At 45.1% G+C, this 13,859-nt stretch overlaps 1 protein-coding gene across 5 annotated transcripts in view; it reads left to right on the top strand.

The window, feature by feature from the left end:
* The window catches only part of MCAM (melanoma cell adhesion molecule), a 51,016-nt gene that overhangs the window by 19,595 nt on the left and 17,562 nt on the right, over positions 1–13,859 (top strand). For 4 of the 5 annotated variants that reach the window (XM_081889846.1, XM_081889844.1, XM_081889847.1 and 1 more), the window contains exons 2-6: positions 6,469–6,599; positions 9,324–9,537; positions 10,904–10,974; positions 12,047–12,134; positions 13,416–13,595. In XM_081889846.1, the coding sequence (XP_081745972.1) occupies positions 6,469–6,599; positions 9,324–9,537; positions 10,904–10,974; positions 12,047–12,134; positions 13,416–13,595 (684 nt within the window). Of the gene's footprint in view, positions 1–5,143; positions 5,463–6,468; positions 6,600–9,323; positions 9,538–10,903; positions 10,975–12,046; positions 12,135–13,415; positions 13,596–13,859 lie in introns of those variants that run through there. The other variant, XM_081889845.1, reaches the window with a different exon arrangement.

Raw genomic sequence — 13,859 nt, 5'->3', positions numbered from 1 at the left:
ACGTTGAAGCTCCAACCCCTCTCCACCCCTCCCTGCATCTCCTTCCATCAAAGACTGCAGCCCTTAAAACCATCTCCTATTGTCCTTGGAGTGACTTAGGTCGTGCATCCAGGGCTGGGGACAACAAGTATGCAGCTAGGAAGGAAGGCAATCGGAAGGCATTGAGTTGGGGGGTTTCTCTTTCCCAGCAGTGGGGAATCTTTTCCAGCCCGAGGGCCACATTCTGTTCTGGGGCAGCTTTCTGGGGGCCACATTCCAGTGGTGGGCATGTCCACGGGCAAAAGTGGGGTGGCTCAATGAATGCAAATGCTTTGTTGTTGTTTAGTTTTTTAGTCGTGTCCGACTCTTTGTGACCCCATGGACCAGAGCACGCCAGGCACTCCTGTCTTCCACTGCCTCTCGCAGTTTGGTCAAACTCATGCTGGTAGCTTCAAGAACACTGTCCAACCATCTCATCCTCTGTCGTCCTCTTCTCCTTGTGCCCTCTATCTTTCCCAACATCAGGGTCTTTTCCAGGGAGTTTTCTCTTCTCATGAGGTGGCCAAAGTATTGGAGCCTCAGCTTCACAATCTGTCCTTCCAGTGAGCGCTCAGGGCTGATTTTCTTAAGAATGGAGAGGTTTGATCTTTTTGCAGTCCATGGGACTCTCAAGAGTCTCCTCCAGCACCATAATTCAAAAGCATCAATTCTTTGGCGATCAGCCTTCTTTATGGTCCAGCTCTCACTTCCATACCTCACTACTGGGAAAACCATAGCTTTAACTATACAGACCTCTGTTGGCAAGGTGATGTCTCCTTTTTAAGATGCTTTCTAGGTTTGTCATTGCTTTTCTCCCAAGAAGCAGGCATCTTTTAATTTCGTGACTGCTGTCACCATCTGCAGTGATCATGGAGCCCAAGAAAGTAAAATCTCTTAGTGCCTCCATTTCTTCCCCTTCTATTTGCCAGGAGGTGATGGGCCCAGTGGCCATGATCTTTGTTTTTTTGATGTTGAGCTTCAGACCATATTTTGCACTCTCCTCTTTCACCTCATTAAAAGATGTAAACGCTACCTTTGCGCAATATACTAGTTTCTACATACTCAAACCACCCATCATTAACCTCCAGCCTGGCAAGGGAGAGGCATTATCACAGCTCAGTGACACATTCTGGCCAGGCAAGGAATGGCTGAGGAGGAAGTATCACCTGGAGAAAATCCTGAGGACCAAATACAGGAAGGAGCTGGTGTTCTCTCTGCCATGCTGCCTGCCCATTAGCTGGTAGAATTTTCATCTCCAGCCAGGCATGGACCAAGGTGTCAATGGTTCTCAACCACCAGCTAGTTGTTAAAAGGCTGGCTCTAGAATGTGACTCTGTGGCTGGCTTGGTGACACATTACATGACAGGGCAAATGCTCATCCACTGGGCTTATGGCTCAACTTCATAACAGGATTTTCATAAATGTCCCTGCCAATTGGATGGACATTTTGCTGGTTCAGCAATAAAAAGCAAATATGATAGATGGGACCAGGCGACCCATGTCCGCAGTTGTGTGTGACCTAAAGGATGTGGAGAAATTTCATGTAGAACCTTTGCCAACCTGGTGCCCTCCAGATGTTTGAGACTACAGCTCTCACCAGCCTTGGCCAGCACAACTGTGCTGGTTGGCACCTCTCATATATTTTGAGTTACGGATCCCAAAGTTACCAGGCTCCCAGTGGCTGTTACAGTAAACTAAAGAAATGGAAGAACCAAATTATAGGTGCTGCTTTCTCAGTCTGTGGAAGAGGAAATTTAAGAAATGGTGAACGGCACGCACCAGTGAAAGGAGAAGTTTGAGTCTTGGCTGGTGTTAATGTAAAAATTGCTCAAGCTGTCAAACAGGGGAGTTGAACAAACAAGATGGCTCAGCAGTCTTGAAAGCTGCACAAGAGGGTTTTCATCTGTGACCCTTCCTCTACATTTGGAAAAAGCAATAAAAGTGTCCAGTGTTACTTTAAGAGGCAGGAGGAGCTCTATATTCAGAACAAGCACCCTCCAACTCAAGGAGATGGTGCTATCCTGTTCCTGTCTACTTGTAGGATTTCCATGGGCATTTGGTTGGTCTCTGGGTATTCCCACCTCACTATTTTCAGGTGGGATTAAATTACACACCACAACAAAACGTCTTCCCTTTTTAAAAAAGGACTTTTAGAGGTAAGGAGGTGACAGGAAGATGTGCTGGATAACATTTGCTTGACCCAGTGTTGTCTAGCCTCCTAGCAAGCAAGTTGTAGTGAATGCTAAATAAACAGGTTGTCTGGAAGTGACTTGTGGGAAGAGGACTTGGGAACCAGGCTCCATAATGTTCTTACATTAGCTATGGCTGAGCTTCATAGAACTGTAGTCTCTTAATGGCCACTGATCTTGAGTGACCAATCAGATGCCCATCATGGGTTTCCTTTTCCTTTTCTTATTTTTTATTTCTTGCTCACAAGTGGAGAATAGGTGTCCCTTTTTCTTTCTGCTGCCTTGTGAGGGGGGTATTCCAAGAGAAAAAAGCTATGGGCAGAATGTGGGCTTTTGTGGCAGTCTGTCCCTTGCAGCCCACGATACGGGCACTGAACACCAGTCTCAGACATATCAAGACGCCATTTTGGAAGAACCGCTCTCTACTTCACTTGTGTGGTTGGTGGCTGTGTGTGTTACTTCTGTGGCGGAGCCTTTCCCTGCTGGTTGTCAGAATTAAATTTCCGACCGCCATACTTGTGGGTCCTTGATTCAGAATTATAATGTTGTCAAAAAACGATGCATGTGATTAACTCTTGTTAAGATGAGGCTATAGGAACTTGGGAAGATAAGCAAGTTGAGAAAGATGAGATAGTCACTGAAGGCAATGGTGGTCTTCTCCAGCCTTCCCCTTTAGGGGTTCAGGTCTTCTCAGAGGGTTCTTGCTGTCATATGCTGCTTCTGGCATTTCCAGAGGCATCTGAAAAAAAGCAGCTCCTTCCCTGCAGACCATCCTGGGCATTAGGATCAGCTATGGGGCCTTATTGGTAGTTCAACCACCCTCAGAGGTTTGGAGGTCATGGTGGAAGCCTTTGAGAGGCCCTAGGCTGTGGAATTGCCTCTCTAAAGAGGTCCATCTGACATCTTCAACATATAGTTTAAATTCAGTGTTGCAGATGCACCTCTTTACCCTTGGCCTTGACATCTAATGGACGTGTTTTAGGACCAACCCTGCTATTGTGACTGCAAGTTCTTAATGCTGATTTTTAAAATTGCTGTAAGCTGCCCTGGGACCTGGTGGTGGGTAGGTCTCTCGCTGTTTGTGGAAGCAGTGTCTCAGTAACACATGGAAACAACACCGGCGTCTCTCCCTCCCTCCCCAAATCTGTTTTGTCCAGATAAAGCAAAGAACACCAGCAGAAGTAATTTGGGATTTCCTTGTAGGATGGAGGTGGGGTGGGGGTGGTACTCTAATCCCACCAGCTAAATGCACATGTAATGCCATATATACACGTCCAAGCCTATTCTGTTTGTCTGTTGTCTGGATGAATCAAACCCCAGCAGATGTTCAACAAAAGGGTCATATCCCCCCCCAGACGGGTCCAGCATCCTGCTTGGGGGATCTGTGATGTCATCGCGGAACAAATGGGAGGTGGGGAATGGGCGGGCAGGATATGGCTGGTGGTGAGGAGGAAGAAGAGAAGAGGGTAATTGGAGCTGCCTGGCAGGTCTGCCCGCAGCTGGGGTTGAATAGAAACCTACTTGTGTAGGGGCCTAATCTCCGGATCCTCCACCTGTTCCCTTGCAAACAGCATCTGGAAAGTCACTTTAGTGGGTGCAGCCAATTTCCCTTTCTTGGGCTTGATAGAAACAGCAGCCTCTGTGTGTGCATCTTGGAGGAAACACAGCTGCTGTTTCCCCTGTCCTTCCAGACTTTAAAAATAAGAATAAGAGCCCCGGGCCAAGATAGGCCTGGAAAAAAGCCAGTTATTTGACTTACAGAAAGGATTCCTACCATTCACCTGTGAATTTTTGATAAATTTTATGTCTACTTCTTTTTTCGAGTTTGATCTCATCGGCATTTTATTATGAATATTTTATATTGTTCTATGTAAACTGCTTTTTTGCTGATTAAGGGGTATATGCATCTTGATGGGAAAATAAAGAAATGCACCAGCCTCTGGGAAATGGAACAAGGGAGAATATACTTTTTTTTTTTACTGGGGAAACTAGTCTTCAGTATAAAATAGGGGAAACAGTTGTGTTTTTTTTAGTGTAATATAGAATTCCTCACATGGGGATGGTTTGAGGGTGGGATGGGATACAGGGTGTGTGGCTGAATTAGAAAGTCTTGTTGGTTTCTTGCATAAGGTGGAAGCCTCTTCCAACTGAAGAGACACACTATCATGAACTGGGAAACATTCATAAAGGAAGTGTACTCTGCACATGCTCTGAGGTACTTTGCTTGTAGGGTTAGGATGGTGTACTCGGGGTACATTTGTAAGCTGGTTTTATACCAATTTCAACTGTCATGGCTTCTCTCAAAGGATCCTGAGGCTTTCTGTGTAGCCAAGGTGCTGAATATTTGGCAAAGGATCCTGAATAGTTTCCTAGAGAGGCAGAAATGACTATTGAACCAGTTTAAAGACTTTCGGGGGTAAATATGGAATGACCTCTCCAGGAGTCTCCAGGGGAGAGGCCTTCTTCAGAGACCAGCCATCCTCCCTGTTGCCAAGCAACCAGTAAAGTCAATGGGAAATCCACATAAACTTATTGATACTTGGAGGGGACCGTGGGGGATTCTTTTCTAATTTGTTTTAGTGATGTGAAAATGCCTCTTTAAAGACAATGCTTGCTACCTGTAGTTTTTAAAAGCACTTGTATTCTTTTTTTTTTTTAAAAAAAAATCCTGTCTGTTTGTGGTTAATCTTTTTTTTTTTATTGCTATAATCCAGAACCGTGGGTGCTGTGGACCCCCAAATATTGGTGGACTTCAATTATCTCTGACCATTGGCCATACTCCTTAGGGTCCTATCTGCATTATACATTTAAAACGGTATCGTACCACTTCAAACGGTCTTGGGGAACTATAGTTCGTAGTGCTGAGTGCTGTTAGGGAACCGCTATTCCTCTCAGAGAGCTACAATTCCCAGAACTCATTGGGAAGATGGATTGACTGTTAAATCAGTCTAGAAACTATAGCTTTGTGAGGGGGAAAGGGGATTTTGCCTAACAAATCTCAGCAGCCTGAACAGGATTCTTTGAGGGAAGACATGACTGTTTAAAGTGGTACGATGTTGCTTTAAATATATATTGCAGCCAGGACCTAGGACTGATGGGATTTGGAGTTCAACCACAACTGCAGGACGACAGCATCTCCACCCCTGGATTAATGGGTGTGAACTGTGGTTAAAAGTATGATAACATATTATGGGGAAAAGAACAACTTCTCCTTTGCTTTTAAGTGGGTGTGGTACAGATGTGAAATATTGCAGGGTATGTGAGTTGTACTCTCTTTTTTGGGGGGAGGGTAAAATGCTATTGCCAATTTATTATATGGTTAGTATTCAGACAATTAATGGTAGGGGTTTTAATTGTACAGATATTCAGTTCATTAAGTGGTTAGAAAATTGATGTGTGAGAAAAGCAGTCAACCGTTCTAAAGAGGAAAGCCGTACTTTCTTTTTTAGATCATGTGTGCAGATGTCACACTGGTGTCTCAGAAGGGTTAGTCCCTTTTATGTCCCAGGAGGCAAGGCTTCTTCTAAAATGAACCTGTGGGGTCTCCCCTCCCTTTTTTTTAAAGGCTCAAAAATGGGCAATCAAAATGATTAAGAGGATGGGTGCTTCTGAATACCAGTTGCTGGGAACCCCCAGGAGGGGAGAATGTTGTTATACTCATGTCCTGCTTCTAGCAGCCGGATTATTATATTCTTATAAATACTTGTATTTTATTTTATTTTATTTTTTAAAAATGTTTCCCAGAAATGTAACCATTTAACCAACTAGATGTTGCAGCCGCTGATGCTTAACATTGGGTGAAGAGCTTGCAAGGAAGGGAGACTAAAATAATCCGTGGAACAAGTTAGTCATGCAAATATTATGGGCTTTTGCCTGCTAGGAAATTCACAGCATGGGCATTGCATTCCTTCTTTCACTTGTTGGAGGTCCCAAAAAGAATACAGTGGACCCTCTGGATACGAACTTAATTCTTTCACAATCCAAAAATAATGTAAATAGAGGCATGCTTCTACTCACGCGCACAGCGCGATTGAGCACTTCTGTGCATGCGTGTGCGGCAAACCCCAGAAGTATACATTTCCAGGTTTGCCGTGACCGTAACTCAGAGATTCCGTATCCAGAGGGATACGTAAGTAGAGGTGCGACTGTATATTTTCCCAGAGAGGATTGGAAAGGGAGGACAAAAATTGCTCTCCCTAGAAAGCAGCTGAGGTGTTGCCTGGAGTTCTTACCTCAAATGTTTCCCCCCCCTGTTTCTCAGGAGGAGCGGATAGCAATGTGGCAGTCTATATGCCGGATTTGGTGGAGGCAAAGCTTGGGGATACAGCCATTATCAAATGCGAATTCGCCCTCCCAGAGAATGGCAGCTACGTTTACGTCAACTGGTACTCGGTAAGTCAAAAGAGGGTTTGGGAAAGGTTGCTTAGGGGAGAGGGTTGGGAATGGAGAAACACCATAGTCCCCTCCTTAACTTGTGAAGGCAAGAAGTGCACAGCGGGCCAGGAACATGTTCTCTACCCTTGTTCCCAACTTCCCAATGGGCTCCTCTTCTGACCTTCTCCTGTTGAGTGTGGAAGGTTGAAGAGGGCTTCTAAGTGCATTCTGCTTAGAGAACCTGCTTAGAACCATCCCCGCCGTCTGGAACTCTGCACTATCAGGGTTCAGAATTAGGAGGAGGCTTCGAAGTGCATTCAGCTGAACATGCGTAGAAAGCCCCTTTTGATGCAATGTGTTAAGGTTGGGGATAGGACAGCTGTCGGACCCAACATGTATCAGGGACATTGTGGTGCCAGTGCATGGGCACCTAGTTCCTTACACACCTTTTTCTTGAGTATTTTAAACTGAACACCTAAAGAGGACTTGTCCTTGTGCTTTCATTGGGCTCAACCAGAGTTGAAAGTGAATGGAAGCTTTTGAGGATGCAGAGCTATTTGTCGCTCTGGAGGAACACTCTGAATCATGGAATCAAAGGATTATAGAATTGGAAGGGACCACGAGGGTCATCTTGTCCCAACCCCCTGCAATGGAGTCTATTGGAGTCTCCTTCTTTGGAGGTCTTTAAGCAGAGGCTTGACAACCATATGTCAGGAGTGCTCTGATGGTGTTTCCTGCTTGGCAGGGGGTTGGACTTGATGGCCCTTGTGGTCTCTTCCAACTCTATGATTCTATGATTCAATGCAGGAATCTTTTGCTAAACATGGGGCTTGAACTCACAATCTGCAATTAGCCCCTTCACATTCCATTGTGCTTGTCCACATTGTCCAAAGCATGATCTTGTGCGTTAATCATATTCCCCTATCCCCTGGTCTCCCTTTTAAATCCTATTTTTCAGCAACCCTTTGTTGTGTCTCACTGAAATCTCTCATTCTCTGCTTCCACCAGATTCCCCTCTACCCCCATCCTCACTGCCTTTTTATTAGTTCTTATCTCTCCTGCCAACCCTATGTCTCTAGCCTTACAGCGTAATTCCTTTGGGCTGAGGTCTTTACTGCGTTAAGCTGAATGTGGAAAAACTCAGGATAGACAAAAGGAAGTATTTGACACTGTACATAGTTAAACTATGGAATTTGCTGTGACAGGATGTAGTGATTACTGCCAACTTTGGGCAGTTTTAAAAGGGGATTAGAAAATTCACAGAGGACAAGAATATCATGACTCCTATATCAGAGGCAGATTGCCCTTTGAATACCACTTGCTGGTGAACACATGGGAATGAACTGTTGCACTCACATCTTCCTTGTGGGCTTCCCATAAACATTCAGTTGGCCACAGTGGGAACAGAATGCTGGACTAGGTGGGTCTTTACTCTGATCCAGCAGGACTGAGTTCTTATAGGCTTTCCCACACTGCCATCGTGTGGCAAATCACCCACTGGGCAGTCCCTCTAGGAGGAGAAAGCTCCTTCACTGTGACCTAACCCTGTTTCAAAGCAACTTGAGTAAACCAAATTTGGGATTTATTTGAATGAAGGCATTCTATAACTGTAGGCACCAGGGAACATCTCATTCTAACACTTTGACATTTTAAATACTGGTGAATTTTTAAGTAAGCTTTCATAATTGGCTAGATTTGCACCAGTTGTGTGTTGCATTTATCAAAATTCTTTAACTGAATGCAATGCACAAAGCCACCGTGTTGAAGACACAATAATAGTAAAAGCCTATGAATGCCTGTATGGAAGTAAGTCCTGCTCAATGGGACTTAGTCCCATAAGATTGTGGCCTAAAAAAATCCAGGGTTTTTAAAAAATAGGGGCAGCTGTAAAGCACATCCTAATGAATTTGTGCAATGGAGTGTTGGCAGTTAAAATAAAAAGTGATTTATTGTGAGTTTCTTTTCTTTTTAAATAGATGGCACTTTTTGCTCTTCAGTATATCTCTTTTGTTTGTTTGTTCTTTCTTTCTTATTTATTATTTCACAAAATTTATGTATCGCTTGATTGTAAGAAAACCAAAGTGGTTTACAAAAATATAAAAACATTAAAATTCTCAGTAAAGCACAGTTAAAGGCACTTTAAAATATTCAGAATATCTCTTCTGAACATCAGTGCAAAAGAGAGAGCATGCAGACATTCAGGAAATCGAGATCAAGGGGAGGCTGTTTGTGGCAGGAGCAATCTATGCACTAGGCTTATTGGTTGGAATCTTGTGACATCAGAAACAAACACACGCTTCCTGGTCCATTCATAAATGGACTGAATGATCTTTTAAATGTGTAAAAGCACGGGCAGCTGTTTAAACAGCAGCAAGGGTAGAAGTTGAGCTTCATTCATAGATGAGGGCCAAAACTGGGGGGGAAATGCTTCAAACTCCTCCTGCGTGTTACCAACCTTCCATGCTTCTCCCAGCCATTTGCCAGCTTGGATGTCCATGTGCTCCTGAACAGCACCTAGACTTCTTTCGGAAGTCAGGACTCTTAACCCTTCCTGGCCTTCTCTACCCATGGACAGCTGTCAAGTCCTGTTGCCACAGGTGCTTTCTCTCTCTTCAAACACTCATCCTCTCCTTACTTGGCCTTGGCCACTGGCAGTAGGGCATGCATGACCTTGGATGGGAGGGTCGGGTTTTGCCCTGTGGCATTGTAGTGCATGCTATCTCTCTCTCCCTGATGTTCTAGATGGAGAAGGGCAAAATGGAAAGGAAGAAGCTCATTTACATGGTCCAGGGCAAAGAACACCAAGATGAGCCTCCCAATGACCGGTTAAGCATCACACCTGATTTCTTCCTCAAGATTAACAAGGTGGTCCTGCAGGATGCCAAGAATTACGTGTGCCAGGTGGGGTTCGGCATGCACGGCGTCGCTGAGAACCGGAGTGAACTGCGTGTCTCCAGTGAGTGGTACTGGGGGCCCTTATCCCACAACAGGTGCAATACACAGTGTTTTTGCAATCCAGACCTTCTTTGGATTGCATACCTTGCTGGATTGCAAGTGGGGTATGTGCTTAACTGTCCACAGGCAACCACACAGCACCCCCTTCATCCCAACTAGATTTGTTGTTAGTCACTGGGAGGCACATCCTTCACCACTGTGGTCCCCTGAACCTCACAGAATGGCTGTGCGCCTGATGCGTCGTTGCGCCAAGCTTTTCTTCTTCCTTTTTAATGCCCCCTCTGCCCCTGTTATCATGACACTTTCTCTATGCTCATGGCATTTGTTAGTGTCACAGTCGTGGGTTGGTTTGGCATTTGTATCCCACCTTCTTCCCGTAAGGGAACCCAAGGTGTGGTGCACATTTGGTTCCCACATACTGATCAGACTCGGGTCTCCTTACATTTAGAAAGGTGGCTGCTTCAGAACACACCCTGGGACCCAAACTTTGTTCTTCTGCAGTTTGGTGGCAGCCTTTTGCACTGGGGAGGCTGGGTTTTAACCCACTTGTGCTAATATTTATAGAGGTCAGCCTTGTAAATAAGCCCACAACAGTTGCTGGTCCATAATTCTTGTTTATTTCATGGTGACCATGGAAGAGGGGAAAGACCCTTCCTTTGCACCTAGCATGGAAATGCAGACCTTAAGCCAGGCTAGTAAAATAATTCAAGCCGCCTAGCAGGAACACAGTGAGTCATCCCTCCTTCCCCCAGACCAGTATGGAAACTGGGTAGGCTAGCAGAAGGGGGACAAACAACCCATCTCTCCTCTACCTCTTGAGTTACTAAATGGAAGGCTCGGGATTGGGCCTTCCATGTGTGTGACACTCTGCCAAGAAGAGGAGAACAGGACCCAAGGAGTTTACATCTCTTAAGTCCAGCACTAGGGCAGGGGAGGGAGAAGTGACCAGAGGATGAATATATGGGTATTTCAGTTAATACACTTAAGCTTGGTTACGGTAGAATATGGGGTCCGCCAAGGTTGGTTTTGAGGAGAGATTTGAAGGAAGTAAGAGAGGTGGACTTGTGCAGGTTGTATTGGAGTCTGTTCCAGGCTTATGGTCAAGAAGGGGAGAAAGAGTGAAGCCTTTTGAAGAGGGAAAATACCTTTGAATGGTGGTGTAGCCAGAGGAACGAAAGTCATTGTTGGGGGTGAGTTAGGATATGAGAGCAGAGAGTTGATGGGGCACTGAAGGTAAGGGGGCTTATTGTGTGTCCTTTTTGCCATGGGGCTTATTGCACAGTAAGAGGACATGCTGTCTAGGCTGTGGTTGTTTTATTCCCTTCTGCTTCACCACTTAGCCCTGCCTGGTTACTTTCTTCTTTTAGAAGCTCCAGAAAAACCTGAGATTCAGAAGACTAATCGTGGTATCAGCACAGGAGACCCTCATTTGAGTGAGGTAAGAACTGTGCCGTGTTTAGTGCACCTGCAATTATTATTAATTACCTGCCCTTTACCATAGGGTCCCAAATTAATATACAACTTTAAAAACAGTTTAAAACTTGCAAGTAGGGAAGGAGATGGTCTTTCACCTATTTGGGTCCTATGTTGTTTAAAGCTTTATATGTGGCAATTGCACTTCACAAAGTTGGATTTGGTATCTGCCACAGAATTCTCCATCCCTGGCCTTCTCTGCTTATTAATATTTTTTAAAAATATACACTTTGTAGGTTTGTAGTTATTTTGGTCCAGTGGGCAAGTTTGTAAATGTTGAGATGTCTAGAGTATAGAGCCTTGGCTATGTGGGGGTCTGCAGACAGTAGAAGTACTCCTTGAATTACACTCAAACCAGGCTAAACCTAGAGTAAGGTTACCAGATTTTTTTCAATGAATCCAGGGACACTTTTCAACTTCAACTGATTTTGTATGGGGACTGATTTGTAAATCTGGGGACTGCCCCCGGAAAACGGGGACATCTGGTAACCTTAACCTAGAGGCAAATCCTTTGTCTCATCTAGCAGTGGAATGGAAAGGGAGAGGGAGTGGCAGTGCACTGAGACTCCACACACTGACCACCTAAAGCCCAGGCCAGAGTTTCCTTTGCCTGACAGTTTGTACGTCCAAGTTTTTCTCTCCAGCCAGGAGGGCCAAAAGCCTAACATTCTCAAGAGAGCCAAATTTGACTATTGCTAGCAGTAAGGGGAATGTTGCAGTAAAGACTACTTTTTTGCTGAAGCAGCAAGAAGGTAATTTTAGCACCGAAAAATCACTAGGCTTACAACATGAAATGGTACACAGTGGGGTGTTAGAGACTTTTCACAGCCCACAGCTATCAAGATATTGTAAAGGAGACTATGAGCCAACTGCCCAGCCTTGATTTATGGAAGTGATGTTTTGTTGCACTAGTAGGAAGCCTTTTTATATAATCTGGTCTGGATCTGGAATGGAACAAGATAAATCGGTCTGGGATTTGAACCCATGGACTATAAGCCCTGAAGAGTATGGAGTGTTTGAGTCTGTCTGTCTTTCAGATTGCAACCTGCACCAGCCGCAATGGCTATCCAACACCAACCCTCACATGGTACAAGGATGGAGTCCCTCTGAAGTTGGATGGCAATGGTGAGTCATTATCAGGTGAAGCTAAATCTATTAAAGCAGATTCGGAGGCATAGAAAAGCCGGGTACAGTCCAGAAGCTTATTACAAGGCAAAGGTTTAGCAGGAATTAGGCCCAGTCAAGGCACAAGGGTCCAGGGTTCACAAGTCCAAGATGCATATTAAGAATTCCAATGTGGCACAGGAGCTGTGATGTTATTCTATCAAGTTTCCCTGCATATCCAGCATGCTTTTAAGCAGAGGCAAATATGGCCAGCTACTCACGAGAAGCCCTGTTCCTATAGGGGCTCCAAGCTGCTGCCTTTGGAGGGACGTGCCTCCTCTTTTTTTCTTGAGTTGCCGTTGTCATCTTCTTGCTCCAGTGCCTGCAGTTCCTGGTCTGAATCAGAGTCCTTCAAGGGAATTGTGACAATAGGCCATGGTTCCCCAAAAGGCAGAGTCTTGGCTGTAGAACAGTATGAGTAATGATGGGTGAATAGTACAAGTTGGGGCAGCTCAGCAGGGGAAGGAAGGGCTGCTTTCATGGATCGGCATCTCCATCACCCATCCTCTGGTGTCATTGGCAGCTCCCTCCATCCTCGGCCTCTGGAGGAAGTGACTTAATTATCCTTAATTATATTGAGCAGACTGTAATCGTAAGCTGTCATGGGAGTTGATCTTGCCTGTAAAGTGGGTTATAATATGTTAAATGATACAATATGGGGCATCACAGCTCATGGGAAAAGCAAGACAACAGGGCTACAGATTTGTGAATTGTTAGCACAGGGGTCAGCAACATTTTTCACCTGTGGGCTGGTCCACTGTCCCTCAGACCATGTGAAAAAATAATAATGAACGAATTCCTATGGCCCACAAATAACCCAGAGATGCGTTTTAAATAAAAGGACACATTCTACTCATGTGAAAACACCAGGCAGGCCCCACAAATAACCCAGAGATGCATTTTAAATAAAAGGACACATTCTACTCATGTGAAAACACACTGATTCCTGAACTGTCCATGGGCCGGATTTAGAAGGCGATTGGGCCGCATCCAGTCCCCGGGCCTTAGGTTGCCTACCCCTGCTATGTTGAGTTTGCAGTAAGGGTTATCTTAGCTGGAGAAACAAGGCCAGGTGACCTTTGCAGCATAAACTGCTCCTTCGCAGAGTAACATGTAAGGTTTGTAGCTGCTCTTCAGAATAGTCTTCTACTTGACCCTTCCTCCAGCGGGTTTTCACCCATGCACACTTTTCACAAATTAAATGCTTTTCCTAAACCTCTCCTCTCTTCCTCTTTCAATCAGAAATTGAGATCCGTCCTGGGCTCATCAAGGAATCAAGTGGCCTGTGGACTGTCCGCAGCACCCTTTCGGCAAAAGTCACCAAAGAAGACCGCAGTGCTGAGTTCTACTGCCAAGTCAGTTACACCCTGATGGGGAATAACAAGACATCCAAGTCGGACAGCTTCAAAGTCGATGTTCATTGTAAGGCTGTGCTCCTTTTAGCAGCACTGAGCACATTCATTGGGAGGTCTCAGAAAGGAGAAGACCGAGCCTCATGCAAAAGTGCAACTAGGGATGGACTTTGGGGCCAAAGCCCAGGACCCCACAGCCCAAGCGACCTTGAGGACCAACCAGTACATTAAGGGGAGCTACATGGGTGCTGTTATTGGGGGGAAACACATGACATGTATTGGGCGGTATATAAATTTTAATAATCATAATCATAAAAAATTGGTGTGGCAGTCC

The sequence above is a fragment of the Podarcis melisellensis genome (assembly GCF_964234715.1).
Source record: "Podarcis melisellensis genome assembly, chromosome: 15".
In the NCBI taxonomy this organism is placed as follows: domain Eukaryota; kingdom Metazoa; phylum Chordata; class Lepidosauria; order Squamata; family Lacertidae; genus Podarcis; species Podarcis melisellensis.
This window is presented reverse-complemented; position numbering and strand designations above follow the sequence as displayed.